Raw genomic sequence first — 27,699 nt, 5'->3', positions numbered from 1 at the left:
AAACGTTATTATGTTTAATGATGTTGCTATGTTCCCTTAAACTATTCTCATTTTTTATTATTACTTTTCTTTTTCCTGTTCGGCTTGGTTGCTTTCCATTACTCTGCCTTGCAGCTCACTGAACCATTTTCTGCTTCCTCTAGTATACTATTTATTCACTCTAGTGTAGTTTTAATTTCAATTTTTGAGTTCTTCACAACTTATTGGTACTTTTGTGTGTTTTCTTTGTTGAAGGTCTCACTGAGGTCCTCCACTTTTTTCTCAAGTTCAAGATATCTTTATAATCATTACTTTGAATCCTTTGTTTGGCATTTTGCCTACAGATGAAGAGAACAGGGTTCAACAAGGTGGATTTATTAACTGAGAACACATTGTCACTAAGGAGCCAGGTTCCACAGCAAGTATGACCTAACCTAATGCCGTACTCCAAAGCCCTGTGCTCCATGGCTTTTTTTCATTATGTACACAGTGGTGTTGGTCCTATAAAAACGTGAATTCTCCTCAAGTTAATTTACACATTTAGTACAATACCAATCAAAATCCCAATGAGATAATTTTTGCAGTTAGTATGAAGGGACCCTGTTATGACATTTAATCTGGTAAAACAAAGCATTGTAACAACCATGAAAAGTCTAAATTGAAAAAAAAAAAAGAAAGAACAATGATCCATGCCTTGATCTACTAAATATTGAAATATCCTATAAATTCAGTTACTAAATGCATGTTACTCATATAGAAACTAGTAAATATTACATGATCAGAATTGATATTCCCCCAAAGAAATGTATATACATTGGAAATTTAGTGTATGGCAAAGGTATAATATCAGGACAATGGTGAAAATATAGCTAATAAAATTAATTGGGAACTCTTAATAAACATTTGGAAATATTAATTATCACTTCTTTCTCTCTTTCTCTCACACACAATCATTGCAGATGGAATGGATTTAAAGGCTAAGCATAGGGTGCCTGGGTGGCTCAGTTGGTTAAGCATCTGCTTTTGGCTCAGGTCATGATCCCAGGATCTTGGGATTGAGTCCTGCATCAGGTTCCCCACTTGGTGAGAAGTCTTCTTCTCCCTCTGACCCTCTCCCCTCTCATGCTCTCTCTCTCTCTCACTCTCTCTCTCTCTCAAATAAATAAATAAAATCTTAAAAAAATAAAAGGCTAAGCATAAAATAAAAAACTGTAAAGCAACAAGATAAACATAATCTCTAAGTACAACTTCAGGCATAAAATCGTGTCCTTTCCCAAATAGTCTGAAAAGACAAAACAATATTTACCTGGGGTCTCTAAAACCCTTTATTACTGGGGTGCCTGGGTAGCTCAGTTGTTAAGCATCTGCCTTCGGCTCAGGGCGTGATCCTGGTGTTATGGGATCAAGCCCCCATCCGGCTCCTCCACTGGTAGCCTGCTTCTTCCTCTCCCACTCCCCCTGCTTGTGTTCCCTCTCACTCTGGCTGTCTCTCTCTGTCAAATAAATAAATAAATAAATAATCTTTAAAAAAATAAAATAAAATCCTTTATTACCTAGACCTCTGGGTCTCTCAGAACTCACTACCTTCCAGCCACACCAGACCTTTCCACATATGAATCTCTTCTTCCTCTAAACCCTTTGCACTCCTTCCTCTGTGATTTCCTCTACACCCTCGTTGTGAGTCTTCCCCCCTCATTTCATCAGGGAGAGATCACAGGGCAATTCCCAGTCTCTTGTTACTTCCTCTAGGCTCACTCCATTGGATTGTTGGTCTTCTTCACCTATATTCTCCATTGGCTTGCTTACTTGGTGAACTTGTACATCTCTTAAAAGCAGTGACACCATTTCCTTGCTCTTGCATCTCCAGACAGGCTACATACATAAAATATGTTCAAATAATAATAATTCACTGAATTGAATGAAATAATGAACACGAAATGTCACACGTGCATGATTGACAAAGTTTAATACACAAAAAATAAAACTTTTGTACCACAAAGAAAATAAAACAAAAATAGCAAAAGGGTAAACACCCCACTGGAAAAATTATTCATTGCTTATATGATGACATAGCAAAATAGATTTATACAGCAAAAGTAAGAAAAAAAAGGAAAAAGAAAATAAATCAATGAAGACTACAAGTAGCCCCAGAACATTTCAGAAGGTGTTAAAACTCACTCTTGATCAAATAAATCGATAATATGTAAGATTGATAAGCAAAGACTGAAATATACAATCCAATGTTAGTGAAATTGTGACTATATGCCTTTTTAAATGTGGTTGGATCGGAATCCGGGGATGTACTGTATGGTGACTAACATAATATAATTTAAAAAATCATTAAAAAAATAAATGTGGTTGGTAAAAGTCTAAATTTATTGTTTCTGAAGGAAAATTTAAAGATATCTGTAAAATATAAACATACGAGCATCATTTGACTGAGTATTCTAAGGTCCATCATCTAGAATTAGTAGTCAAGTTTGCAAGGATTTTAACACATGCAGATTCAATGTAGCTTCATTTCTAATTGTGAAAATGGGAGAATGCCTTTGGTAATTAGGTTTACAGGATACATGTGCACAGCATATATTGATATGAAAGATATATCTATGATCTTGTCAGTGATGAAAATTGCCAGGAAGTCCTGAACCTGCTCTCTGGTTTGGTTCCTCAATTCTTGCATTCCTTTTTTGGAATGAGGAGCTTTCTATGCTGAGTGTGTTTATAATTTTTAACCTTCACATTTTTGATACCATCTGCCTCCTGACACTTCATCCACTGTTCTGCCCCAAACTGGAAGACAAATTGGTGTGTACTGAGATTGAGGAAATCACCTTAGTTTGGGTGTCCTCAAGGCAGAGGCTGTGCTCAGTGCAGTTTTTCTATGATCCCTAAGACCAGGGATGCAGGGCAAGGGCAAAGATGGATTTGGCCTTAGCCAAGAATGACTGGTGCTCCGTCCGAAGAGGGCCAGAGAGATGAATGAAATTCCGATATTATGATGTAATGAAAAACATATACATTGGTCTTTTTCTATAGTCCACAATTCCTGGAATATAACTCACCAAACCCGTGTAATTTCCTCAGTGTTTGTTTAGAGCAATAATCTTTCATTATAATATTGTTTCTTCCCCCTTGATTTCTGAAATATTTACAGTGATAAAAGTTAAATGGCTGTCATTTGTTATTTGTATAAAAAAATCCCATTCAACCATACTTGAGCTTACAGTAATGAAATGACTTTTGGAAAATCTCTTGATAAACACCAGATCAGGGTCATTGCCAGGTGACTCACTCACATGATTAGAAAATTGGAACTTTCAGTCTCCACTCCTGCCCTGCTATCTGGGGTAGGGAGAGTGGCTGGATGTTGAATCAATTACTAATGGCCAATGATGTCCTCAATCATGCCTAGGTAAAGAAGCCTCCATAAGAACACAAAAGAAAGGGGTTTGGGGAGCTTCTGGGTTGGTGAACAAGAACCTGTCCACGGGTCCAGAAACTCCTGTGCTTGGGACCCTTCTGGACCTCACCCTATGTATCTCTTCATCTGGGTATTTATTTGTATCCTTTAATATCTTTTGACATAGACCAGTAATCTAGTAAGTAAACTGTTCTGAGTTCTGTGAGCCAGTCTAGTAATCAAACCTGAGGAGGGAGTTGTGGGAACCTGATTTGTAGCTGGTTGTTCAGAAGCTCAGGTGAGTACCTGGACTTGCAATTGGCATCTAAAGTGGGGGTGGTTTTGTGGGATTGAGCACTTAACCTGGGGAGTCTGACACTATCTCCAGGCATATAGTAAACAAATAGGGTTAAATTGTAACACCAAGAGAGTTGGTTGGTGTGAGAAGAACCCCCACATAGAAATACATCTCAGATCAATCCCCTGAGGGATGAAGGGGAAACACATCTCCATCAGCTTCTGTTCCTGTGGTCAGTGGGTCTTCATTTCCAGGCTGTGCATGCTTAAATTCAGCACCATCTTCACAGCAAGCAGTATGCAAGGAGATCCAGGAGGGAGGTGGGGGACCCATGAAGGGGTTCTGGGGTGATCCAGGATCTGTTGGCTTCTCTGAGAAGCCATCAAAGATTGTGCAACTGGTTGCAGCAAGAGGAACAGGAGTGACAAGAGTAGCAACGGAGTCTAGAAGGTTCTGATGTATTGGGCAGAAAAGGGGCTCAATTAACAAAGGTAGGTGGTTGGTTTCCAATATGGCATGTAAACATCTTTTCCCCTGTTACTCTGACTATAGGACTTATACCCAAATACAATAAAAAATTCACTCTATTTAGGAAGACCTTCCTTCACTCATCCGCAGGCTGCACTGCTTCAGGGTTGCTCTGTTGGAGGATTCCCCAAGTTCTACTGGATATGGGGTCAGAAATTGTGTAAAATAGTTGGTGCTCATTTCATTTACTTTGGACACCAATCTGAGGCACAAATCATACTTCGAGTATGTCTTCTTGGATTCCAGAGAGGATGTCTTAATTTCATGTTAAGTAACAGTAACAGTATTGTTAGTAAATGACCCATCAGCCTGGGCCCTGAAGGAAAGTGGGGGGAAAATACGAGTAATGGTTATCATTCTCTGTGCCAGACAGGGGCTGAAAGAAGAGCAGGGCACCCTGTGCTGTCCTTCATGGTTCTGGGAGGACCTCCGTGGTTGGCTCTCCCTGAATAAACAGATGAGGACCTGCACTGCTGTCCTGAGTTGAGATCTAGCCTTGAGATCAGGAAGATACTGCATGTTTGGGAAAATGGGGAGCCCCAGGGGTCCTCCTGCCCCTTCCTTGCTGCTGTCTTTGGAGTCTCTAAAAGCTTTTCTACTCAGCTTGAACACAAGCACGAGCAGGCAAACCCCACTGATGTTTCATTCATCTTTCCAAGTAGTTAGGGAAGTTAATATTCAGATTGAAGTTTTTTCTTCAGATTGAAAATTTTTATGTAATACTTTAAAAATATTTTCCTTTATTTTTTCCTTTTCATTTTGTGGGTACTAAATCAAATAAAAATGTTAATGGATTCCATTACTCCCTTCCTGAGTCATAGACTAATGTTATGCGTCTCTGACTCCAAAGGTAACTACTGCCCTACTTACTTCTCTTCCCCTGTCTCTAAAGCCCCTAAAAGTTGTGTAATGTTTAACTAATTATCAAAGGCGGAAAAAACATGTGCCATTTTATTGCTGAAACTACATTTTATACCAGCATCAGAGAGAAGAGAACATAATTATATTCTAGTCCCTTCGGAATATCCTAAAAGATAATGGTAAAAGGAAGCTTTCCCAGTGGTCAGACTGAAGGAAGTTCATCTAAATGGATAAAGAAGATGTGAAATATGCATACAATGGAATATTACTCAGCCATAAAATGCATATAATCTTGCCATTTGCAACAATGTGGATGGAGCTAGAGTGTATTATGCTAAGCAAAATAAGTCACTCAGAGAAAGACAAATGCCATGTAATTTCACTAATATGTGGAATTTAAGATACAAAACAGATGAACTTGGGGGGGGGGCAAATAGAGAGGTAAACCAGAAAACTGTTTCTTAGCTATAGAGAACAAACTAATGGCTGATGGAGGGAGTGGGTGGGGGATGGGCTGGATGGGTGATGAATATTAAAGAGGGCACTTATGATGAGCACTGGGTGATGTTTGTAAGTGATGAATCACTAAATTCTACACCTGTAACCAATATTACACTGTAATAATATGTTAACTAACTGGAATTTGAATAAAAAAATGGAGAAAAATGTAAAGGCAGTTAATCTAGTTGTTAATTTTTCATGGAAGGAGATATACACCTAAGTTTGGGTATGCACTGATTTGGAGGCTTTGGCTAACAGGCTGTTCTTTTGTTCAGGGATTTGAAGAGAACAAGACTGGAAAATTAATGACAGGGAAATCTTGGGAAGAGGTTGCAATGAACTTCTTGAAAGGGGCATAGGGCATGAAGATATCTGTGTTCTACAAAAATGTTCAGAGGTGGATCTTGATAGTAAGGTAGATGAGATGACTCTCCAAGGATGTATCAGCCAACCCTTTTTTCTTGCCATTAGGTTTGCTCCTGGGCCCATGAAAAGCTGAACGTGGAAACAGAGACTCAACATTATGAATTTTCTTTAACCAAGGTTAGCCTCTTATTTGGCATATTCACAGGGCTATGGACCCCACTCATGCCACGTGTATTGCATTAGACTCCTTTTATCACAGATTAAGTAATGTTTGTCTTTATAGGAGTAGAAAAATATGCTGGGTGCAGTTCTGTCTTTCCTGCAGTAACCATATACAGAAGGGACTTTACAATGCCTTAACCATCACATGGCATCTCACACAATACCACCTGTGTCCAGGGAACACATTTTCAAGAAAAGAGAGAGTAGCATTAGAGTCACTATTGGAATTCATGACTCTTACTTCATATTTCAGTGTTCAGAAACAGCAGCCTGGTAGATTGATGGAATAGACCACTAAAGGTTCAGATATGGTATAAGCTGAGAGACAATGCCGTAGATATAAGCACTACTCTCCTACTGGAGCAGTGCATGCCCAAAGTCTGCAGTCAGCATGTGAGGCCATCTTCCCCATAACTTTACACCTGGATCCAGAAACCAGAGTGTGACAGGAGTGTCTTCACTCACTGTTATATGTTAAGAGTCTAGTTGAAAATATTTGCTTGGAGAATGTCACTGAAAATTTCGGCTTGGTGAGTGTGATGGCTAATTTGATGTGCGCCCTTGGTTACGCAATCATACGTACCTTTTGTTCAAACAGCCTACATGTTGCTATAGAGATATTTTTTAAAGATGTGATTAACACTAAATCAGTAGACTTAAAGTACATTATCTTCTAAAATATCAGTGGATCTCATCCATCCAACGAAGGCTTTAAGAGGAAAGACTGAGCTCCCGTGAAGATGAGGAAATTCTGACTTCAGACTGCCTTTGGACTCAAGATGAAACATTAACTCCTGTCAGAATTTCCAGTTCGCTGGCCTGTCCTGAAGAATTTGGATTTGTCAACCCCCAAATCACATGGGCCAATTCCTTAAGAGTAATCCCCATTCTCCATCTTTCTTTTCTCCCCTCCCTCTCCCTATCCTCCTCTCTCTCCATATCTATGCATCTATGTATGTCACCTATATCTATATCTATATAAAACTTGTACTACTGTTATAGAATGTTTCAAGGGAAATAATTGGGGGAGAAACTTCTAGTACTTGCCCAATAGTCCTAGACAAGGAAAAATGCAACATTCTAATAAAGCTAAGGAATCAAATATTCAAATCCCACATGAGTTAAAAAGAATAAAGATATGGTTCGCCTCACTCAGGTAAAGAGTCCCTTTCCAGCTAAGATGCTAGAAAGAGGTTAGGGGGACATAAATTGGGGGTTGAAAGAAAATAGCTGTGATAAAAAACTCTTATCTCATACTTATCAAGAGTTATGGGGATTGTTAGCAGCTATATTTTATGTTAAATTATTGCCCCCTTCTATATTACTAAGTTATGTGACAAACAACAAAGTGGTAGCTATCATTTTAGGTCTCAAAGAGCTTATTCCTTAACTGATAATCACTTCTTGTGATATGGTAGCCAATAGGAGTTTCTATGTACTTGGAGATGTGAACTTTCACCTAAACCAAAGACCAGGATAGAGACAGAGAGCAATGAAGATGGACTCCGCCCCAGTAGATTCACCCTCTACTTTCTCTAACTTGCTTTGTGCTCCACCTGCAGGGACAACACCAGCGGGACCTTAGGCTTTAGCTTGTGGTTGCATTCAGCCAATGGGGGGCCATGCCAAGAGGTAGTAAGGATGGAGTAGAGTTACATCAACATATTGACCCCTGCTTTTTCTTCCTGGGAATGCCACATCTGGATGTTTCTCTTCCCTAAAAATAACAGCTCCTGTTGAACATCTGTCCCCACACAGCCCTTCTGTCCTCCAGTTCCTGTAACTGTTCCTGTCCTCTTGCTTTTGTCCACAAGTAGTATAGTCCCCATTGGGACTAGCCCAGGTTAATATACTACCCCTGGAAAGTTCCCTAGAGTCTGACCATGCTTTAAGTGATTTTCTCTTTATTAAAATTATTCAAATTACCCCAATTATATATCTGTTTCTTGGTGGGATCCAGATTAACATAATTGCCTGTAATTGGTTGACAAGTTTAATTATAAACCCAGGTCCTCTGGCTCAAATCCAGACTCATTTCCATTCTTCCTCATAGCTGCTGTGGGGTGGCAGTTGCCAGGTTAGCTGGAAGCCCATTTTGAGTTCTATTACCTTATTAGCTCAAAGAAGAGGAGTGCACACCCTTTTCTTCACTTCAGAGGGAGAAGTGGTACCTGAGTACCACTCCTGAGTCTGGTACTTGCAGTGCTTTATAGAGAAGTATAGGGTGGTACAATATGGAATAGAGAATCAAAGAAAACAAATAGGTATGATATAATGTTTGATATGCAGGTGGATTTCATTTTTTAAGGCAGATTTGTGAAGTAAATTGAATTGTATCAATAATCCGTTTCCCTCCCCAGCTACCAGTGTGTAGGCAATGTTTGTTAAAAAAAAAAACCCAATTCTTGTAATATTTTCCCCAAAGATATATATTCTGTGGAGTATTTTAAGAAAACGGTTCAATAGAAAAAAGAAACCTACATACATCCCATAACGTAGCAAAACATAAAAATAGCCTGATATGTCTACAAACAGAAATAGTTGGAAACTAAGGAATATGTACTGATTAGATTGTTATACATTATTTTCAAAAAACATCATGAGACTGTGTCAGTGTGAACATTTTTATGTCATTTAATGTAGAAAGTACTCAAGAAGCAGCAGGGTACTCTGAAACTGACGTCTGGATTAAAATATGAGCTTCCTGCATCCAAGCTCTGTTAATTTGGGCCTCAGTTCCTTCATTTATAAGATGGGGACAATGATGGTGCCTAATTAATAACTTCACTGTGAAAATTAAGTGACCGAAGCCAGATAATTTTTTTAGAAATGTGCCTGGCAATACTAAGCAACTATAATGTCCCAGGGTCCTGGGATCGAGCCCCACGTCAGGCTCCACGCTCAGTAGGGAGACTGCTTGAGATTCTCTCTTTCCCTCTCCCTATGGTCCCCCCCTACCCTGCTCACACATGTGCTCTCTCTTTCTCAAATAAATATATAAATCTTAAAAAAATAAAAGAATTAATGCATGTATGCTTGGGCGTATGAGAAAAGTAAGCAAATGTACAAGTGAGTGAATGAAAACATCTTTACATATCCTGCAAAAGGAAGACCTAGATTTGAACAGGAAAATTGCTGGTTCAGTAGTTATAGATAAATCAGTGCAGGAATTATTGATGAAACCACTGACTTGCTGGAAATCTGATTACAGTTCTATTCTTGAGATGCTTGCATTTTCCAATTCCTCCTCCCAAAAAGGTGGGAATTGTTTCACTCCCAACACTTCTGACACTGAATGTGTGAGATTTTTCCCACCGATAACCAATTCTCCAACTCTCTGGACACGTATATTAAATGAAATTTTGACACTAACACCCAGAGTTAGCACCGACCCCTGAAGTTTGAGGGCTCATTGGCAAAATCAGGTATGATAGAAATGGTCTCATTCTGAATAACAAAAGATGTACCCCTCAACCAGATCATTCAGGAAATTCCAAGAGTCCTAGAAACTCTGTATCATCAGACACAAAGAGCAAATTTTTATATATATTTCTTATTTACCGCTAGAGGTTACAGGCAAAATGGTGAATATGTGTATAATAGATAGATCTAGAGTTAAATCTCAGCATAAAATCTTAATAGTTTTGTAATTGCTTAACCTTTATGAGATTAATAATATTTGCCTTTGCAGTGGTTACACATATTAGGAAAAAAATGTAAAAGACTTTACACAGATCATCATCTCCAAAGGCAATTACTACAAACGATTAACAAAATAACAATTAACATATATTTGGCTATATAAGCAATTAACAATAAGCCAATTAGCATATATATTACATGTATATGACAATATAAACAACTAACAAAACAATAGGATTATTAGCAAAAAATAAAACAGAAAATACTATATCTTTACCTTGGCCTGAAAATGATGTGTGAACATATTCATATCAGATTGTCAGCTACCTTGAACTCAAGCAATATTGGAACAGAAATTACCTCCCACGTATCTTGCCCCCCAGTCAATTTTGATACCTTTTAATCTTTTCTTTCTCCTCACGAGTCACGGAAGACTCTAAATATGCCCCTGTGACCCTACAAAGCCACAGCAATTCTCTAACGCGATGCGCCCAAGAGCCTTCTTCACATCCTTGTTCCTGAGTGTGTAAATCAAGGGGCTCAGCATCGGGGTGACAACAGTGTAGAAGAGGGCTATGAACTTGCCCTGTTCGTGAGAGTTACTCTTGGCGGGCTGGAGATACATAAATATGATGCTCCCGTAGAACAGAGCCACAACCGCCACATGGGAAGAGCAGGTGTTGAAGGCCTTTCTCCGTCCTTCTGCTGACCCAATCTTCATCACAGCCTTGGCGATGTGGCTGTATGAGACCAGGATGAGACCCAGAGGCAAGACAACAAAGATAAAGCTAGCCACGTACATCTCCACCTCGTTGAGGCTGGTGTCCACGCAAGCCAGCTGCATAATGAGGGGCATCTCACAGAAGAAGTGGTCAATGCAATTGTTCCCACTGAGGGGCAGGAGCATAGTGAGTGTGGAGCCCACCATGCTGGTGGTCAGACCCCCAAGCCACGAGGCAAGGGCCAAGCTGAGACAAAGCTGTGGATGCATGATGACAGTGTAATGTAGTGGCCTACAGATGGCAGCATAGAGGTCATAGGACATGACTGCCAGGAGGACATATTCAGTCGCTCCCAGCCAGTGGGACATATAGAACTGGACCACACACCCTCCATAGCTTATGGTTTTCTGTGGTCCCCAGAGGTTGACCAGGAGTTGTGGGACAATGCTTGTGGTAAAGCTAATGTCCAGGAAGGAGAGGTTGCCAAGAAAGAAGTACATGGGAGTGTGGAGGTGCACATCCATGCAGGAAACTAGAATGATGATGCCATTGCCAAAGATAGATGCCACATAAAACCCTGAGACAACGATGAAGAGGATAGGTTCTAGTGAGGGTCGTGCAGAGAAGCCCAGGAGTACAAAGACTTCTGGAGAACTTACATTGGCTATTCCCATTATCACGTGCAGCCAGGTGTGGGACAAAAAGACCACCTGTGGTGAGTGGGGGTACAGAATATGAAGCCTCAAGTGATTATAGCAGTTAGCCAACTTTAAACATAATTTTATACCCTATTCCTTGAAAGCATCTACTCAACTGCTCCTTGGGTGATGTTGCGTCATGTTCCTGAAGGCCAGTTTGGAGAGATGTGAAAATATGCATAGCCTAGGGGAAAATGGACCTTCATGCAAAGTTATTGGCACTGATTTTTTTATTGAAATGTTACTTATAGTAGCAACATCTGGAGTCAGTATGAATATTTAGTGATGAGGTTTTCTTGGGTAGAAGATGGCATTTCATATGAAGAAACACTGCAGAGGCACTAAAATAATGCTTGTGCTACAATCTTTCTCAGTTAATGGCCACATGGAGTCCACCATGACATTTCTCTTTCCTTTAAATCCCACAATCAGCAAATTTTTGCTTTAACATTAAATTCAGAGTCTCACCACTTCTTGCAAAGTCCCTGCTGCCATCCTTGGCCTATACTGCCATCATTTATCATCTAGATTATTGATCTAATATCCTAACTTGTCTTCCTGCTTTCCCTATTAGTTCCCTTCAGAGTATTCCCAACACAGCAGCTGGAAGATTGCCTTAGGACACAATATGACCATACTGCTTTTAACAACCCTATTGTCTTGTAGCATGGCTTACAGTGGCTTTCCCCCTAGACATCATCCATAAACTCAATTTCTTACCTCCTTCAGATTATTTTTCAAAAGTCATCTTTCACTGAAGCAAAAGTGGTATTTTTAAAAGTGTTTATTTAAATTACAGTTAGTTAAATTATAGTGTAATATTAGTTTCAGGTGTATAGTATAGTGATTCATCACCTCCATACACTGAAGCAAAGGTACTATTTAATATTGAAACCCCTCCCAGCTCCCTTCTCTTCCTTTCCTGCTTTAGTTTTATTCATAGTACTTACCACTATAGAACAAATATGCTATGCTAAGTTATTATGTTTGTACCTGTCTCACTCTGCTAGAGTTTAAATTCCATGGACTCCTGGCTTTCTGTTTATTTTGTTTGCTTCTGAATCCCTATTGCCTAGCCCAGTGTCTGGAACACAAAAATCCCTTAATCAGTAGTCACTGAATGAGCAAATTGTGAAAAAGTTCATTAGAATGGGTACATGGAGGAGAGCAGTATAAAGGCATAGTTAAGGAATGCTCAGTTGTACTCTCAAGGCAGTGTCGTCAGGAAAGAACTCTAGGAACTGTTGGAGTCATGCACTGGTGACCCAGATTATTCCTTCCTCTCATGGAGGTGGAAGAGAACAAACCGTGGGACAATGAGGGAAACCAGAAATCCCCACAGAGAAACATGGGCAATCTCAGTGTGCTTCAGATGTCCTTAAAACTTCTGGGGTCATTCTTACAAAGACATTAAGTTTTTCTTCCTTGTCTTTTAAAACGAAAAGTAAATTCATTATAATTAGAATCCATCCAGGTGTGAAAAACAGAGCATCTATAAACTCAAAGTTCATCCCTTTTAAAATTCCAGGGAGTGAAACTTACTCATCTTTAAAACTGGAAGTTGACCAAGGAAAATAAATTTGAACACATATTCACAGATTTTCAAAAGACGTGTAGAGGTTCCATCATGTATATGTAAAAATGGGGCTCAGAGAGCTTCAGGCATTTGCTCAAATTTATGCACAGAAGCTGTCCCAGTTTGGACCTCACTGAGCCGCAATGCTGAAACAATTGTCTGCTTTGCATGTAGCAGAGCAGTGCAGCACTGACGCTCTGAAAAAGCATCTGGGAAATGGATTCTGACCCCCTACAACCTGGGGAAGTATCAAGAGCTGCAAGGACATGGGTGGCTTCATAATGTGGATGTGAGAGAGAAGTATATAAGGACAGATATGAGCAACAGAGTCATGACACAATGAGGTGATTTCTCCATATAGAGGGTCATTTCAGATGAGCTGATGAGGACATAGAAAAAGGCAAAACTCAAAATTGTATTGTCCCCTGTGGATATAAGTGTCCCCTCCATGGAGATATGTAAACGTTGTGGACTCACATATGAAGAAAATGTACTACCGTCACCAAGAGATGGCCTGTCAGTATAAGGTCAATCACGAGGTAACAGTTCAGTAGAATTTTTGAGGAAGTAGAAACCTTTGTGGTGTTCTGATCTATTTCTAGAAATGTTCAGTGGTTTACCCCAAGTCCCAGAGCTGCTCAGTGCTGGTACTGGAGCTACACCCAAGACATTCAGATTCTTAGTACAAAAATAACATTCCCAGTAAAGGAGGAGGTTTGTTCATTCACAGAGATTCACCAAACTGTCAAAATAAATAATCATTCTTGAAAATGTGATCTCACCCCAAGTCTTGTGACATTATGACAAAGAAAGATAGCACAGTGACAGTTGTGAAAACATTTCGAGTTCAAATTTTAAATCAATTATGCTTTCCCAAACTCTACTCCTGGCTGTAGGTAACCTGCCAAAATACCAAAGACCTCAAGAAGAACAAGTCAGGTTATTGAAATGGATCCGTGTTTGTCAACCTTAACTGGAATTACCAGAAACTCTGTGATCCCAGTTCATCTTAAATACTGTAAAAAACAAACAAGTGAACAAACAAATAAACCCAAGAATGTCACTTACTGATGGTGAGCTGGTAGCAGCATCGCCCTGTATGGAGAGTGGAAATGTCGGAAAATGGGGAGTTTTTTACTTTAAAGATTGGCAAAACCCATGAACTCAATGGATGTGGCATTAAAAAGTAGGAAGGTAGCCATGGGATTTGAGAAGCCCAAAAATACTGGAAACCTCCAAGTCATTGGTGGCAGAAGTGTTAGATTCTGTTCAAATGCATGTCTAAAGAACACATTCTTGAAGTTTTAAAATCAGAATAGGTTTAAGTTAGAAAGAAACACATTTTACCCCTATGAAAACTGTTAGAAAAGGAGTGAGGATGGCTCACGGTGTCTCCAGAATGAGAACTATATGCCCACTCTCAAAGGACCTAGTGTGTCATAAAACCCGTGTCATCACAAGACACTCATGTTATCGTCTGGAGCATTCAGGAGGGAGATAGACGGTGATGTATATGTCAGGGGAGTAAAACTGGAGAGAAAGACTCTTTGGAGAATTTTTTCCCTATTGAATAATTACAGTTTCATTCTAATCAAATTAATGATTACTTTTTTTTGAATTAATGATTACTTTTATGAATAAAACATCATTTTAAGTTTTTATACTGCCAAACGCTGTTTACAGAACATAAGAATCAAGTCTCTACTCAAAGATTTATCATGCAGTGGAGGACCGAGTCTGAAATATTTGCTCATTACAGTAAGTTTTGGCACATGTTGCTATAGATTTTCTTTTCTTTTTTTTAAGAGAAAAGACAATCAAGAATTTTATTTTTTATTTTTGCTATTTAAATTCAATTAGCCAAGGTATAGTACATCATTAGTTTTTGATATAATGTTCAATGATTCATAAATCACTAAGATTTGTATTATTTTATAGCTGAAAGATTGTACTTCTTAACCCCCTTCACCTATTTTACCCACCCCCAACACCCCCCATCTCTGGTAATCAGCAGATTTTTTTTTTCTATATCTATGAGTCTATTTCTGTTTTGTTCATTTATTTCATTTGTTAGATTCCACATATAAGTTAAATCATGGTATTTGTCTCTCTCCGTCTGATATATTTCGTTTAGCATAACCTTTAAAGTCCATATAAGTTGTCAAAATTGTCAAGATTTCATTCTTTTATATGGCTGAGTAATATTCCTTTGTGTATGAGATATATGAATATATGCAAATATATTTGTACATGAATACCCCACATTTTTGTCCATTCATCTATTGATGGGCATTTAGGTTGCTTCCTTAGATATTGTAAAAAATGATATAATGAACATAGGTGTTCACATAGCTCTTCAAATTGGCATTTTCATTTTCTTTCTGTGAAAAGCCAGTAACTGGAATTGCTGGATCATATGGTAGTTCTATTTTTAATTTTTGAAGAAACTTCATTCTACACCAATTTACACTTTTACCTGCAGTGCATGCATGTTCCGTCTATCCACATCCTCCACAATTCTTATTTTTTTGTCTTTATAATAATAGCTAAACTGACAGAAGTTAGGTGATATATCATTGTGGTTTTGATTTGGTTTTCCTTGATGCTAGTGATGTTGAATATCTGGTCATAAGCCGGTTGACTACCTGGATGTCATCTCTGCAAAAATGTCTGTTCAGGTCCTCTGCCCATTTTAAAAATCATATTGTTCATTTATTTTGGTGTTGACTATACAATTGTGGATTTATTTCTGAGCCCTCTATTCTGTCCCATTGTCTATTTTTATGTCAGTACTGGTTTCATTACTACGACTTTTTTGTAGTATTGCTAATGTAGTAATGATAATGGTTATTATGTAAAATATACGGTCAATTAATTAATGACAACGGAGGCAAGGATTTACAATGAGGAAAAGATAATTTCTTCAGTAAATGGTATTGGAAAAACTGGAAAGCTACATGCAAAAGAGTCAAACTGGGCCACTTTCTTACACCAAACACAAAAATAAACTCAAAATGGATTAAAGACCTAAATGTGAGACTTGAAACCACCTGTGACATGGGCCACAGCAACATTTTTCTAGATAGGTCTCCTAAGGCAAGGGAAACAGAAGCAAAATTAAACTACTGGGACTTCGTCAAAATAAAAAGCTTTTGCACAGTGAAGGAAAACATTCAATAAAATGAAAAGGCAACCTGGTGAATGGGAGAAGATATTTTCAAATCATACATTTGATAAGGGGTTGAACACTTGCGTTCTGGAAAGACACAACGAGGCCACCAATCTCTACAGTTTGATAAACCAAACTGCAACATTCATCAGTCAGGCAAATGTTTTCAGTTAGGTATTGATTCTAAAAGGGATGGTGGGCAGGACTCCTCAAACCTTCCAATACTGTTAGCTTCAACTTTTGTGTCCTTCAAAGTTTCTGGTCATTTACGGGCAGCAGCACTGGATGAAATATAGCACATGCTTGTGATATATTCCAGGCAAGTGGCTTCATAATAGGAAAATTTTCTTCTACATTTGCAAATATTTTATGACTACCAAGTTACATTCTCCACAAATTCCTGATGAGGACCAATTAGACTAATTTCAAAATTCTTAGGCACAAAATAGTAGTAATAATAATAACAATAATAATGAATAGCCAAGCAATTGAGGAAAAACTTAAGTTAAAACTTAATAAAAACTTTATTAAAAACTTAGTTCCTGGGGTCCTATGAATTAAACAGATAACAGACAGATTGACAGGAGACAAAGTATACAAATTTATTAATTTTGAATTTTACCTTCATGGGGCATCACGGAAAGGAAGTGACTATCCAATGAAGTGCCATCTTAACAGGGAGAGTAAGGGGTCAAAGACCACTTAGGGGAGAGAAAATGAATTTTAAGAAAGATAAATAAGCCTTAAGAGAATAAGTTGGAAGATATGATGGTTTTGACAATGTCTTTCTTTCTGTGATGCCTAGTTCTCATCTCCTGTCCTGTGATGAGTTAAATTTCCCTGTTGGTGAAACTGCCAGGAAGGAGACTCATAACAATTGAAATGTGTGTGTGTGTGTGTGTGTGTGTGTGTATCTGGTTGTTTGTTTTTATCTTTTTTTTTAAGATTTTATTTATTTAACAGAGATAGAGACAGCCAGCAAGAGAGGGAACACAGCAGGGGAGTGGGAGAGGAAGAAGCAGGCTCCCTGCAGAGAAGCCTGATGTGGGGCTCGATCCCAGACGCTTAATGACTGTGCCACCCAGGAGCCCCTGTTTTTGTTTATCTTGATCATGATTTTTATTTTTAAGACTATATCACAAAATCCCAGTCCTGGAACATATGACTTTTTAAGCAGTTTCTGGGATAGGAAAGCATTTAAAAATAATTTTAATGGCCTATTTACTTTCTATTTTTAAAATAGTGTATAAATATCATTTGAACAGCAATTCCACTAGGAATCTATTATAATATTTTCTTACAAATGTACCAGAATTATAGAGAAGGTGGTGACCTTCTATGGTGACATCATTTGTAGTGTAGAGAATTTGAAGATCTCTTACATCTATATCAGTGGGGGATTATTCAAATAAATACAACATAGTCTGTAACATAATTTGATTTGGTTGTTAAGATGCATAATTTAAATTCCAATGAATATGTACTGTGTTATAACAATTTTTTTTTCTTTTTTTAAGAAAGAAAGAGAACAGGGTGGTGGGGGGGGGGCAAAAGGGAGAAGGAGAGAGAGAATCCCAAGCAGGCTTCATGGCGAGAATGGAGCCAGACGTGAGGCTTGATCTCACAACCCTGAGACCATGACCTGAGCTGAAACCAAGAGTCAGATGCTTAACTGATGAGCCACCCAGGTGCCCCAGCTTTTAGAATAATTTAAAATGTGAAAGAAACAATTCAGAAAAGTCTGGAAGCTAGAAAGCATTTTTAGGAGTACAAATGGCAGGCAATCTTACAAACTGGACTTAGATTGTTATTTTCTTCTTCTTCTTCTTCTTCTTTTCTTCTTCCTTTTTTTCTTTTTCTTTTTCTTTTTTTTTTTTTTTGGTTTCAAGTTTCAAGTTTTTATTTAAATTCCAGTTAGTTAACATACAGTGTAATATTAGTTCCAGGAGTAGAATTTAGTGATTCATCACTTAGGTGTAACACTCCGTGCTCATCACTAGTGCCCTCCTTAATCCCCATTGCATGTTTAACCCATCACCCACCCACCACCCCTCTGGAAACAATCAGATTGTTCATCAGTTGATGGTCATTTGGGCTCTTTCCAATAATTTGACTATTGCTGATAGTGCTGATGAGGGAACAGAAAACAAGCTGAGGACAAAGCAGACACTGACGCTCTGCAACACCCCCCCCACCCGATGCGAGGTAAGCGACATTCCGCAGGCACTCCTGGCTGCCCTAAGGCTAAGGAAAAACAAATGGTTAACTGACAGAGATCACAAACCTGCAAGACCTGAGTTTCCCTCAGTTTACACATGTCCTAGTGATTTACAAGAAAGAAGCTTTCTTATCAATAGCCTAACTTCCAGAGACCCATAATTCAGTTTCCTGAAGCCCGTAAAATTGAGGGAAGCTGAGGCAGAAGTAAATGTAAATGAAATGGAATTTCTTTTAAACCTTCAGCCCACTGACAAGGACACGTGATAGGAGGAAAGTCACATTCCCCTGGGAAGCTCCCAACTATCTTACTATTAACACCGTCTAAAGGGGTCAAGAACCTTAACTTGACAATGGCAAGGCCTCCAATATCCTCAAGTCTTCTTTTACATGAAAGTACTTTCTCAACCTCCCTTTTTTCCTTACCTCCCCCAACCCCATAGTAGATAATCAGCCACCTCTCACAACTGCAGTGTATCTCTTTCTGCCCATGGGTACTGTCCCTGTGCTTTAATAAACCACCAATTTTGCACCAAAGGCGTCTCAAGAATTCTTTCTTTGTCTTCGGCTCCGGACTGCACCCCACTGAACCTCACCTGAATCCCACAACCTCATCAGTGCTGCTATAAACATCAGGGTGCCTATATCCCCTTGAATCAGTATTTTTGCGTCCTTTGGGTAAATACCTAGTGAAATTGCTGGGTCATAGGGTAGCTCTATTTTTAACTTTTTGAGTAAACTCCTTACTGTTTCCAGAGTGGCTGCACCAGCTTGTGTTCCCACCAACAGTGTAAGAGGGGTCCCCTTTCTCTGTATTCTCTGTATCCTCACCAACACCTGTTGTTTCCTGAGTTGTTAATTTTAGCCATTCTGACTGGTGTGAGGTAGCATTGATGAGGTTTTGGAATATAGGTGAGGTTCAGTGGGGTGGAGTCCAGAGCCGAAGACCAAGAAAGAATTCTTGAGTTGTCTTTGGTGCAAAATGGTGGTTTATTAAGCACGGGGACAGGACCCATAGGCAGAAAGAGCTGCTGCCCCCAGGTAGTGAGAGGTGGCTGATTATATACTATGCAGTTGGGGGAGGTAAGGAAAAAGGGAGGTTGAGAAAGTACTTTCATATGTTAAAGAAGACTCACAGGATACTGGAGGCCTGGCCATTGTCAAGTTAAGGTTGTTTACCCCTCTAGTAAGGCATTAACATGAAGATAGTTGGGAACTTCCTGGAGGCTGCGGATTATAAGGACATTTAATTGTATCTATATTTCCTTCTGGAAGCTAGGTTATTGATAGAAATGCTTTGTTCTTGTTAACTGCTTAGACATTTGTAAACTGAGGGAGACTCAAGTCTTACAGGATTGTGGTCTCTATAAGTTAAGTATTTCTTTGTCCTTTAGGGGCACCAGGAGTGCCTGAGGAATGCCAAACACATCCCATGGGGGTGGGGAGTTGCAGAGTGTCAGTTTCTGCTTTGTCCTCAGCTTGCTTTCTGTTCCCTCATCAGTATCTCATTGTGCTTTTAATTTGTATTTCCCTGAGGCTGAGTGATGTTAAGCATCTTTTCACGTGTCTGTTGGCCATCTGTATGTTTTCTTTGGAAAAATATCTGTTCATGTCTTCTCATTTTTTAAAAATATTTTATTTATTTATTTGAGAAGAGAGAGAGAGAGCACAAGCAGAGTGAAGGGCAAAGGCAGAAGCAGACTCCCCACTGAGCCGGGAGCCCAATGCAGGGCTCCATCCCTGGACTCCAGCATAATGCCCTGAGCTGGAGGCAGACACTTAACCTACTGAGCCTCCCAGGTGCCCTGCTTCTGCTTATTTTTAATTGATTATCTGTTTTTTGGGTGTTGGGTGTTATGTATTCTTTGTATTATTAGGTTCTAACCCTTTATCTGATATGTCATTTGCAATTATCTTCTCCCATTCCTTAGGCTGCCTTTTAGTTGTGTTCATTGTTTCCTTTGCAGTGCACAAGATTTTATCTTGAAGTGCTAATGGTTCATTTTGACTTTTGTTTCACTTGCCTCAGGAGACTTATCTAGTAGGAAGTTTCTACAGCTGATGTCGGAAGATGTTGCTGCCTGCGGTCTTCTCTAGGATTTTAATGGTTTATTGTCTCAAATTTAGGTCTTTAATCCATTTTGGATTTATTTTTGTGTATGGTATAAGAAAGTGGTCCAGTTTCATTCTGCATGTTGCTTTCCAGTTTTCCCAATGCCATTTGTTGAAGAGACTGTTTCCCATTCGATATTCTTTCCTGCTTCATCCAAGATTTGTTGACCATATAGTTGTGGGTCCATTTCTGGGGTCTCTGTTCTGTTCCATTGATCTATGTGTCTGTTTTTGTGCCAATACCATGCTGTCTTGATTACAGCTTTGTAATGTACCTTGAAGTCTGAAATTGTGATGCCTCCAGCTTTGCTTTTTTTTTCAAGATTGCTTTGGCTATTTGGGGTCTTTTGTGGTTCCATACAAATTTTAGAATTATTTGTTCTCTGTTAAAAATGCTGGTGCTATTTTGATAGGGATTGCATTAAATGTGTAGATTGCTTTGGGTAGACATTTTGACAATATTTGTTCTTCCAGTCCATGAGCATGGAATGTCTTCCCATTTTGTTGTGTCATCCTCAATTTCTTTCACCAGTGTTTTATAGTGTTCAGAGTACATATATTTTCCTCTTTGGTTAGGTTTTTTCCTAGTTTTCTTGCAATTTTTGGTGCTATTGTAAATCTGATCAATTCCTTGATTTCTCTTCCTGCTGCTTCATTATTGGTGTATGGAAATGCAACAGATTTCTGTACATTGATTTTGTATCCTGTGACTCTACTAAATTTGTGTATCAGTTCTAGCAATTTTTTTGTGAAGTCTTTTGGGTTTTCTATGTAGAATATCATGTTGATGAGGTTGGGGAATATACGTGAGGTTCAGGGGGGTGGGGTCCGGAGCCGACAACCGAGAAAGAATTCTTGAGAAGTCTTTGGTGCAAAATGGTGGTTTATTAAAGCACGGGGACAGGACCCATGGGCAGAAAGAGCTGCTGCCCCGGGGTTGTGAGGAATGGCCCATTATATACCCTCAAGTTGGGAGGGGGTTAGGGATAGCATAAGTCTCTAAGGAATTTTGGAAGCAAGGTCTCCAGGACCTTGAGGGGGCTAGCTGCTGCTGGGAAAAGGTCATTTATTACCATCCAATAAAACCTGAGTCATGAGACCCTTCAGATGTATATCGGTGGGCCATATGCTTGGAGGATGATTGCCAATACGTATCTTGGGCAGTTAGAGATAAAGGAAGTTTCCAAAGGAATTTTTATATGTTGAAGTAGGCTTATAGGATCTTGGTGGAGGGAAGGGCGTCAGGCTAGGACTGCCTTTTGCCCTTAGCAAAGTATTAACATCGAGGCAGCTGAGTTCCTAGAGGAATGTCACCATGCCTGTTTCAAGGACTTGTCAATGGACTGTAGGTAGTAAGGACTGTTTCTTTGTCCTTTAGGGCAGGGAGGAGTGCCTGAGGAATGTTGCATACATCCCATGGTGGGGGGGGGGTTGCAGGGTGTCAGCTTCTGCTTTGCCCTCAACTTGCCTTCTGTTCCCTCATCAATGTCACCTCAAAACATTTCACTTCTTCCTTGTGATTAGGATCCCTTTTATTTCTGTTTGTTGTCTGGTTGCTAAGGTCAGGTCTTCCAGTACTATGTTAAGTACCAGAGGTGAGAGTGGACATACCTTTCTTTTTTCCAACTGTAGAGGAAAAGCTTTCAGTTTTTTCCCACTGAAGATGATAATAGCTCTGGGATTTTGTAGATGACCTTTACTATTTTGAGGTATGTTCCCTGTATCCCTACTTTGTTGAGGATTTTTATTATGAATGGATATTGTACTTTGTTAAATGCTTTTTCTGCATCTATTGAGAGGATCATATGATTTTTATCCTTTCTTTTATTAATATGGTATATTATATTGATTTGTGAATATTGAACCACCCTTGCAGCCTAGGAATAAATCCCACTTGATCATGATAAATGATTCTTTTAACGTACTGCCGGATTTGATTCATTAGTATTTTATTGAGAATTTTTGCACCCAGTTTCATTAGGATGTTGTTCTCTTTTTAGTGGAGACATTCTCTTGTTATGGTATCCGGGTAATACTGGCCTCATGGAATGAATTTGGAATTTTCCCTTCCTTTTCTGTTTTTTAGAACAGTTTGAGAAGAATAGGTATTAACTCTTTGAATATTTGGTAGAATGCCCCCTGGTAACCCATCTGGCTCTGTACTTTTTTTTATTGGGAGATTTTTTACTTCTGATTCAATTCCTTTCCTGGTTATTGGTCTGTTCACATTTTCTATTTCTTCCCGTTTCAGCTTTGGAAGTTCGTACGTTTCTGGGAATTTATCCATTTCTTCTAGATTGTCAAATTTGTTTGCATATAATTTTTCGTGATATTCTATGGTATTGGTTATTTCTCTTCACTCCTTTGTGATTTTATTTAGTTAGGTGCTTTCTCCTTTCTTTTTGATAAGTCTGGCTAGGTGTTTATCAATTTTATTATTTTTTTTAAAGAAGGAGCTCCTGGTTTCATCAATCTAGTCTACAGTGGTTTTTTTTGTTTCTTTGTTTGTTTTATTTGTTTCTGTATCATTTATTTCTGCTCTAATCTTTATTATCTTTCTTCTGCGGTCCGTAGGTGTACAGTTAGGTTGTTTATTTGTGATTTTTCTTGCTTCTTGAGGAAAGCCTGTATTGCTCTATACTTCCCTCCTATGGCCACTTTTGCTGTATCCGAAAGGTTTTGGACCATAATGTTTTCATTTTCATTTGTTGCCATGTATTTATTTCCTCTTTAATTTCCAACCAGGAGATGTCCAACCTGGTTGACCTATTCATCCTTTAGTAGATGTTCTTCAACCTCCATATATTTGTGGTCTTTCCAAATTTTTCCTTGTGGTTGACTTCAAGTTTCCCATTATTGTGTTCAGAAAATATGCATGATATGATCTAAATATTTTTGCTACTTCTTGAAGCCTGCCTGATTTGTGACCTAGTGTGATCTGTTCTGGAGAATGTCCCATGTGCACTTGAAATGAATGTGTATTCTGTTGCTTAGAATGAAATGCTCTTAATGTATCTTTTAAGTCTGTGTGGTCCAGTGTGTCACTCAAAGCCATTGTTTCCTCGTTGATCTTCTGCTTAGATGGTCTATCATTGCTGTAAGTGGGGCATTAGAATCCTCTGTTATTATTGTATTATTATGAATAAGTTCCTTCGTATTTGTTATTAATTGTTTTATATATTTGGATGCCTCAAGTTAGGGGCATAGTTAAAATTCTTAGATCTTTATGGATACTCCCTTTAATTATGATACAGTACCCTTCTTCATCTGTTGTTAGTGTCTAGTCTAAACTGTACTTTGTCTGATGTAAGCATTTTCTACTCTGGCTTTCCTTTGATGTCAATGAGCATGATACATGGTTCTCCACCCCCTCACTCTCAATCTGCAGGTGTCTTTAGGCTAACTTGAATCTCTTGTAGGCAGCATATGGCTGGGCCTTGTTTTGTTATCCATTCTGACAACTTATGTCTTTTGATTGGAGCATTTAGTCCATTTATATTCAGAGTAATTGTTGATAGATACATATTTAATGCCATTTTATTACTTGTTTTGTCATTGTTTCTGCAGATTTTCTCTGTTCCTTTGCAGTCTTTGTTGTTTTTTGTTCTTCTCACTGAAAGAGTGTGCTTAGTATTTCTTGAAGGGCTGGTTTAGCAGTCACAAACTCCTTTAGTTTTTGTTTGCCTGGGAAACTCTTTACCATTCCTTCTATTCTGAATGATGGCCTTGCTGGATAAAGTATTCTTGGCTACTGATTTTTCCCATTCAAAATTCCTGACTTTAAAAGCCCAAACCTAGATGATATTTCTTTGAGTATAAGAGTCACCAGATAGTATTTTGTGTAAAACCTGAACTTGTTGATAGGCAGAAGACTAAGTAGTGAGACCAAATAGGATAACAAACAAGTAGAGGATATTAACCGACAGAACTGTAGAGATATAAATGACTTGCATCCAGTGGGTAAGTTGAAACACTGGCATTGAAAAGACTACTGTCTCTTCTACATGGCAGTGAGAGTCCAAATGAAGTTGGATGTGTGCATGTCTATTGTGGTTAATGAATAGTCACTGCCAGCATTCCTGCAGAATACTTTACAGTTCTCTAAAACTCACTTCCTTATATCCTATCCATCCTACAGAAGAGGATGATTTCCAGGATGTCCACTGGTTAGACACTGGTAGTGGAATTAAAGTCTTGTCCTTTTCCAGATAGATTCATGCTAGTGTGAGCAGAAAGGGGAGTTAAAGAGGCTGAGGAAACTAAAAATATTCTGAGTAACCACATCTCTATCATTTAGTGTTGGGGTTAATGTAGAGCAAGAAATCAGTCATAATACCTGGCTTGCTAAAATGTAACACAGAGAGGGGAGCGATGGAAGGTTTTGGAGAAGGGCATATAGGTTTTTGGAATGCGGAGGCCTGTGTGACCACTCTGCCACTGGAATGCCATGGGGAGTTGCCTTCCCAGAAGCTTTCTTAGCCCAAATAGCTGTCCTGTGATCTAAGAGATGTATGCATTGTCCCTTAGGCTATGTTTAGCAGAACTTGTAGAACTGGAAGATTAGCATCTCATATCTTTCCTGTAAACAGATCCTCCTAGTTCCAGTGAGACCCCTGGTCACACATCATGTACTGAGAAACAGTGATAAGGATTTGTTATTATCCTGAAGGACCAATAAAAGTGGGAGCAGAGAAGAGCAAAGAGTCTTTGCCTCTGAGCGGTGATCCCCTTGTCTTCTCTTTTTTACAGCAAAGTTTGTAGTAATCTTTCATCTGATGGCACAGGGATTGCTGGCCATTCCTGGCAATTTAGTGTCTGAAACCCAACAGGGACCTACTTAACTGAGCATTTGTGCATTAATGACTTTATTCATGAATAATCAGAACAAGAGAAAGCTGATTGCAGCGCTTCTCAAATTTCAGCAGGCCACAGGAGGATTCTACTCACAGAGTTTCTGATTCAGCAGGTATGTGTGAGCTAGGACCTAAGAATTTGTATTTCTAGTAAGTTCAGGTGAAGCTGGTGTTGCCAGTCTGGGACCATGCTCTGAGGGTTGCTGGCCTAGTGTCTAGCTACTCAAAGGAAGAGCAGGAGCTTGTTAGAAAGGCAGAATGTTGAATCTAGTTTGACAGAGTCAGAATTAGTATTTAACAGAGCCTTCTGAGGATTGGTAAGATGCGAAAGTTTGGGATGCAGGGTTTTAGTACATAGGTTCTCAAACATGAGTTAGGTAAAACATAAACCCAGCATGGTTTTGTGACACTCCTGCTTCAAATACTTTTTTCCCATGCTATGATTGAAACATAAAATAGTAATACAAAATTTAGAAATGACTGCAAAGCATTTGAGACCCCTGAGACTGCCAACGGATAGCTCTAACAAACTTCCTCACACTTGATACCTTCATTTGGTTTAAAAACAGAACAAAACAAAACATTGGGTTAGATGAACACATAATTTCCAACTTCAATTTCATGTTGGATAAAATGAGAAGTTTTATGGGCGCCTGGGTAGCACAGNAAAACAGAACAAAACAAAACATTGGGTTAGATGAACACATAATTTCCAACTTCAATTTCATGTTGGATAAAATGAGAAGTTTTATGGGCGCCTGGGTAGCACAGTGGTTAAAGCGACTGCCTTCAGCTCAGGGCGTGATCCTGGCGTTCTGGGATCGAGTCCCACATCGGGCTCCTCGGCTGGGAGCCTGTTTCTTCCTCTCCCACTCCCGTGCTGTGTTCCCTCTCTCGCTGGCTGTCTCTCTGTCACATAAATAAATAAAATCTTTAAAAAAAAATGAGAAGTTTTAATCTGTTCTGCACTCCACTGGGTGAGAAACAATATGAATAAACTATTTCATTCCCTCAACAGCAACAGATCAGGGTCAGCAGTCAGCTAATTGCCTGCATGAAATTATCACTGAGGCCAGCTTGTACTCTGTGGCTCTGGTGGGTAGTGTAGGGGAGGAAGTGGGGGAACAGATGGTAGAGATGGGTCTGTCAGGCCCTGTCTCCTTCCCCATTGCATGCTAGCCTTGGAACAACAACAGGAAGAACAATTACTCCTTGACCTAGTTTATGTAACATCAATACTCTTCTATTTTCATACTCTTTTTCGCTTTCTTTCCCATTTTATTATTATTATCATTTTTTTGAAGTATCAGAGCTTTTAGGAGAGACATTTACATTTGATTTAATTTTTATAACCTGAGGAGCAAACAGGTTTTATTTCTAACTTTTTTTTTTTCCTTACAAGAGGCTTTCTTTTTGTGTGTATGGAAGAGGACGGAATATTGGTATTCTGGAGATCTAAGCTTTCTGAAGAATTGGAAAGTCCCTACCTCTTCTGATTCTCCAATCCTGCAGTTCCCTTGAAAGCAAAGTGAACCCGGAGTGTTAGATTTATTCTTTCAGCCTGATATATTTTTTTTTACCCATGTGCCTTTCTTCTCCCCTCCCCTTCAGAATGTTTCCTGCCTTCTCTACCATGCCTGTCCCTTGGCAGCTCATGGTTGGTAAGAGCACAAGCCAGTGGTCAGATGCAAAGTCCTGCCTCATATTGTGCCCATCACTGCCGAAAGTGGAGTGAAACTCAGGAGCTGAAAAGCAGAGTCACAGTGAGAGAATGGGGAATTACCTCCTGAGAGAATTCAGGTAAGACTGAAGCTGGGCAGGGCCTTTCGTTGGAAGAACAGGGGTGTATGGAGCCTGGGTGTATGCATTTGGAACAGTGAGACAGTGGTGCTTTAAGAGGTTTGGACCTGAAGACAGCATTCTTTAAGATCACGGAGTGACCCCTCGCCACCTCAGTTTACTCACTCTTTTTGCCTTACTTTGGAACTATGGTAGGTTGCCAGATTTAGAAAATAAAAATAACAGGTTGCCAAGTCAGATTTGAATTTCAAATAAGCAAACTCTTTTTGTTGTTGTTGTTGTTGTTTTAGTGTAAATATGCCTTATGCAATATTTGGAGCATTATTGCATAGGTCATACTTATGCTAAACAAATTGTTGTTTATCTGAAATTCAAATTTAACTGTGCATTCTGCATTTTATCCAGAAACCCTAGGCTGTAGTCACTTGGATCTTTCTATACATTTCTATCTTCATCTGGGTATACGGTTTAACTTCCCATTCATCAACTTCATGGGGTCTGCATGAGAATAAACAGGTTCTTGAAAATTATGGATGCAAAATAATGTACTCAAATGCTTTTAAGTACTGCTTTCTCTTGTTGATTTTTAGCCTTCCTCATCTTTGAATGTTTTTTTTTTAGATATTATTTATTTATTTGACAGAGAGAGAGTGTGCACAAGCAGGAGGAGTGGCAGGTAGCAGGTGAGGGAGAAGCAGGCTCCCCTCCTGAGCAGGGAGCCCAATGTGGGACTTGATCCCAGGGGGATCATG

At 39.1% G+C, this 27,699-nt stretch overlaps 3 protein-coding genes across 4 annotated transcripts in view; 1 reads left to right on the top strand and 2 right to left on the bottom strand.

Annotated features, from left to right (window-relative positions):
- The window catches only part of DNAH9 (dynein axonemal heavy chain 9), a 1,064,222-nt gene that overhangs the window by 547,585 nt on the left and 488,938 nt on the right, over nt 1–27,699 (bottom strand). The gene's annotated exons all lie outside the window — the stretch shown is intronic.
- Nucleotides 3,858–11,196, bottom strand: LOC100471565 (olfactory receptor 2C3). The gene is made up of 2 exons (XM_002930756.2): nt 10,261–11,196; nt 3,858–4,133 (listed from the first exon to the last, which is right to left on the bottom strand). The coding sequence occupies exons 1-2, from the start codon at nt 11,194–11,196 to the stop codon at nt 3,858–3,860; spliced, it is 1,212 nt and encodes a 403-aa protein (XP_002930802.2).
- Nucleotides 26,298–27,699, top strand: part of GCSAML (germinal center associated signaling and motility like) — a 46,927-nt gene continuing 45,525 nt past the window's right edge. Inside the window, exon 1 of one of the 2 annotated variants that reach the window (XM_034647023.1) lies at nt 26,298–26,947. In XM_034647023.1, coding sequence (XP_034502914.1) covers nt 26,919–26,947 — 29 coding nt within the window. In that variant the 5' untranslated portion in view covers nt 26,298–26,918. The remainder of the gene's footprint in view (nt 26,948–27,699) is intronic. The other variant, XM_034647022.1, reaches the window with a different exon arrangement.

The sequence above is a fragment of the Ailuropoda melanoleuca genome, chromosome 17 (genome assembly GCF_002007445.2).
Source record: "Ailuropoda melanoleuca isolate Jingjing chromosome 17, ASM200744v2, whole genome shotgun sequence".
Lineage (NCBI taxonomy): Eukaryota > Metazoa > Chordata > Mammalia > Carnivora > Ursidae > Ailuropoda > Ailuropoda melanoleuca.
Note: the sequence above shows the minus strand (reverse complement) of the source record. Positions and strands in the feature narration are given on the sequence as shown.

What these genes read in the sequence shown, in the direction of transcription:
- LOC100471565 (XM_002930756.2), bottom strand. Translation starts at nt 11,196, where the DNA reads ATGGGAATAGCCAATGTAAGTTCTCCAGAAGTCTTTGTACTCCTGGGC. An exon ending in TAGAGAATTGCTGTGGCTTT is followed by an intron (nt 4,134 to 10,260) that starts GTAGGGTCACAG and finishes CCAATACATCAG; the next exon opens with AACCTTCTAGACTCCGTTGC.